The sequence below is a fragment of the Condylura cristata genome, unplaced genomic scaffold, assembly GCF_000260355.1.
Source record: "Condylura cristata isolate star-nosed mole 26May11 unplaced genomic scaffold, ConCri1.0 scaffold00013, whole genome shotgun sequence".
NCBI classification, from domain to species: Eukaryota; Metazoa; Chordata; class Mammalia; order Eulipotyphla; family Talpidae; genus Condylura; species Condylura cristata.
Genome location: NW_004567114.1, coordinates 20,394,028 through 20,396,514, shown reverse-complemented (window position 1 = coordinate 20,396,514; position 2,487 = coordinate 20,394,028). Strand labels below are relative to the sequence as shown.

The 2,487-nt window shown below is 57.2% G+C and overlaps 1 protein-coding gene across 1 annotated transcript in view; it reads left to right on the top strand.

The window, feature by feature from the left end:
* Positions 1-1,626, top strand: part of JDP2 (Jun dimerization protein 2) — a 37,437-nt gene extending 35,811 nt beyond the window's left edge. Inside the window, exon 4 of the mRNA XM_004681680.2 lies at positions 769-1,626. Within this exon, the coding sequence (XP_004681737.1) occupies positions 769-954 (186 nt within the window). The 3' untranslated portion in view covers positions 955-1,626. The remainder of the gene's footprint in view (positions 1-768) is intronic.
* The last annotated feature ends 861 nt before the right edge of the window (positions 1,627-2,487 follow it).

Genomic DNA, 2,487 nt, shown 5'->3' with positions numbered 1-2,487 from the left:
CTGTTTTGACGCCTGGGTGCTGAATTAGCATGCTGGTCCCTACCCTCTGTATGGACGTGCAGCCCCCGGGATCCAGTCAGCAGCTCTTCCCTTTTCCCGAGAGCCTCTGCAGCCAGGCTGGATGTTCCCCGGAGATCTCATCTCAGGGTTTGGGATCTGGTTTTGTTCCCAGAAGGATAACTGTTGTTTCCCTGCTAACGGGCTGAGCTCCTAGGTAGCAAGGGGTAAGGAAGCGGCTGTTTAACTATAGACTAGTAACAGTCAGGAAGCATGTGTCTTAGGAGGAATGATGCCCCCAGGGAATGTGTGCCTCTCACAAGCCAAAATGTCGGGTACAGGCATTTCTCACGTGTCAGAGCTTTGCCATTGTACTGCCAACCATGGGCCGCCTCTCTCCCCAGTGCGGCCCCCCCAAGAACCTGGACTCCATTCTTCTCCCACCCTTTGTTTCTTGTGCAAAGGCCCTGAGGCAGAAGAATGGGGCCTGTTTGGCCACTGTGGCCGGAGTGGATTGACAGAGAAGAGGGGAGGTGGGACAGAAGCCAGGCTGGCCGCAGGAGGTAACCTGGGTCCACTCCCCCCACTCCCCAGATGACACAGGCCCGTGCGGCCCTCCTGTACTAAGCCCGGTCTCTGGGGGACCCAGCGGATTCCTCAGGGGAACCTCGCCGGTGCCAGCCCAGAGAGCCTTGCCCATACCCACAGATAGAGCCCTCCTAGAGCTGTCCCCAGCGAGAGCCTAAAACTCCGCCTCTGTGTTTGTGACAGGAGTCGGAGCGGCTGGAGCTCATGAACGCCGAGCTGAAGACCCAGATCGAGGAGCTGAAGCAGGAGCGGCAGCAACTCATCCTGATGTTGAACCGCCATCGCCCCACCTGCATCGTCAGGACCGACAGCGTCAAGACCCCGGAGTCAGAAGGAAACCCGCTGCTGGAGCAGCTAGAGAAGAAGTGACCAGGGACTGGGAGGAGGCAGAGGAGAAGGAGGACGGGTCCAGTGGGCCCGTCCTTGGTGCATGGAAAAACTTAACCAGGAGGCTCAGCTCGGCCAGCACCAGCCGGGCTATTTTGTGAAACTCTTATCAGCCACAGGAGAAGAGCAGGCTGGGGAAACCCAGAAGGACCCAGCGCCGAGACCAAAGCAGACCCACGGGAGGGGCTGTCCCGCCTGGGGCCCAGCTTGAAGGAGGCAGGACACAGGCACCAGGCCAGCGAGCGGGATACCCAGCCAGGCGGCCTCCCCTCCAGGGCACCCACCCAAGGGACCTTCGAGCAGCCAGGAAAAGCCATGAGTCGCAACCAAAATGTGGCTGAGGATGGACCTCAAAGTGAAACTGCCGTCTGCCTGTGCCGGCCCCGACCCTGACCCTGTTGGAGGCTGGAGGGGGCACAGCGTGGGGCCCCGCTGCACCCCTCGGCCCAGCCACCTCGGTCCAGCGCGGCCCTGCCCGAGCGGCAGCCGGGGCCCACCCTCGCCGGCCCCGCTGGAGTCTGCTGTGGGCACAAGGCGCGGGCGCCCTTCCAAAGCACATACTCACTGAATGTTTACAGACTGGCTGTCCTGGCAGGGGCTTTCAACTGCACATGTTTTTTATACTTTCTTTTTTTTTTTTTTTTAATATTTTTTACAAAAAAAAAAGATTTTATACAAGCAATATATATATGGATTTCTATAATCACTCGATGTGATACAGTATAAATATGCTATGGTTTGTTTGTTACGAACAGATATCAGCAGTTAAGGCCGTCGTGTGTAACTCCTAAGTACTGTAGTCTCTGGGTGTGGGGGGTGGCCGGGGCGGGGGCGGGGTGCATTTCCATCCTGGTAAACCCTTCATAGTACTCAGTCCTGTATCACTCAGTAAATGTTACTCTTACTTACTCAGCCGCCTCTTGTGGTGTTTGCCTAGGGACTGGGCGCTGGGCTGCGGTGGGCCGTGCTGGGAGCGTTGGCTCTAGACTTCCGCCCTTGCTGACGGAGCTTCCGCTCGTGAGCTACATTCTGTGCTGGCTCCTTGCCAGGGAGCATCCATCGCCCCCAACTCATCCAGGCCCAGGGACATTGAACTTGCAATGACTCATTGAAGGTTTTCTTGCGTGACGAGCATGGATAGCCTCATTCACGTCTCCTAAGAGCATAAAAGAGGCACCAGTCTCCTCATTTTACAACTTAACTGAGGGGCAGAGAGGGCAAGCCTTGTATCCAAGGTCACCCAGCTCGTGAGGGGCTGAGCTGATATTTGAACTCTGCTTCTGAAGCCCCGTGTGACTCCGCCTGCTGCCTGCTGATGGTGATTGTGCCTGCCGTGGAGTGTCTCACTCCTGGAAACAGGAAGCCTGTGAGGCCGCATGTATAGTTTCTGGGAGGGCTGGACAGAGTTCAAGGCAGATCGTGGAGAGAACCATTAGTTCAGGAAAATGTGTCCCTGCCCAGGACCGTCATCCACACCCTGACCTCCACTACCCAACGCCTGCTGGGGGACCAGCT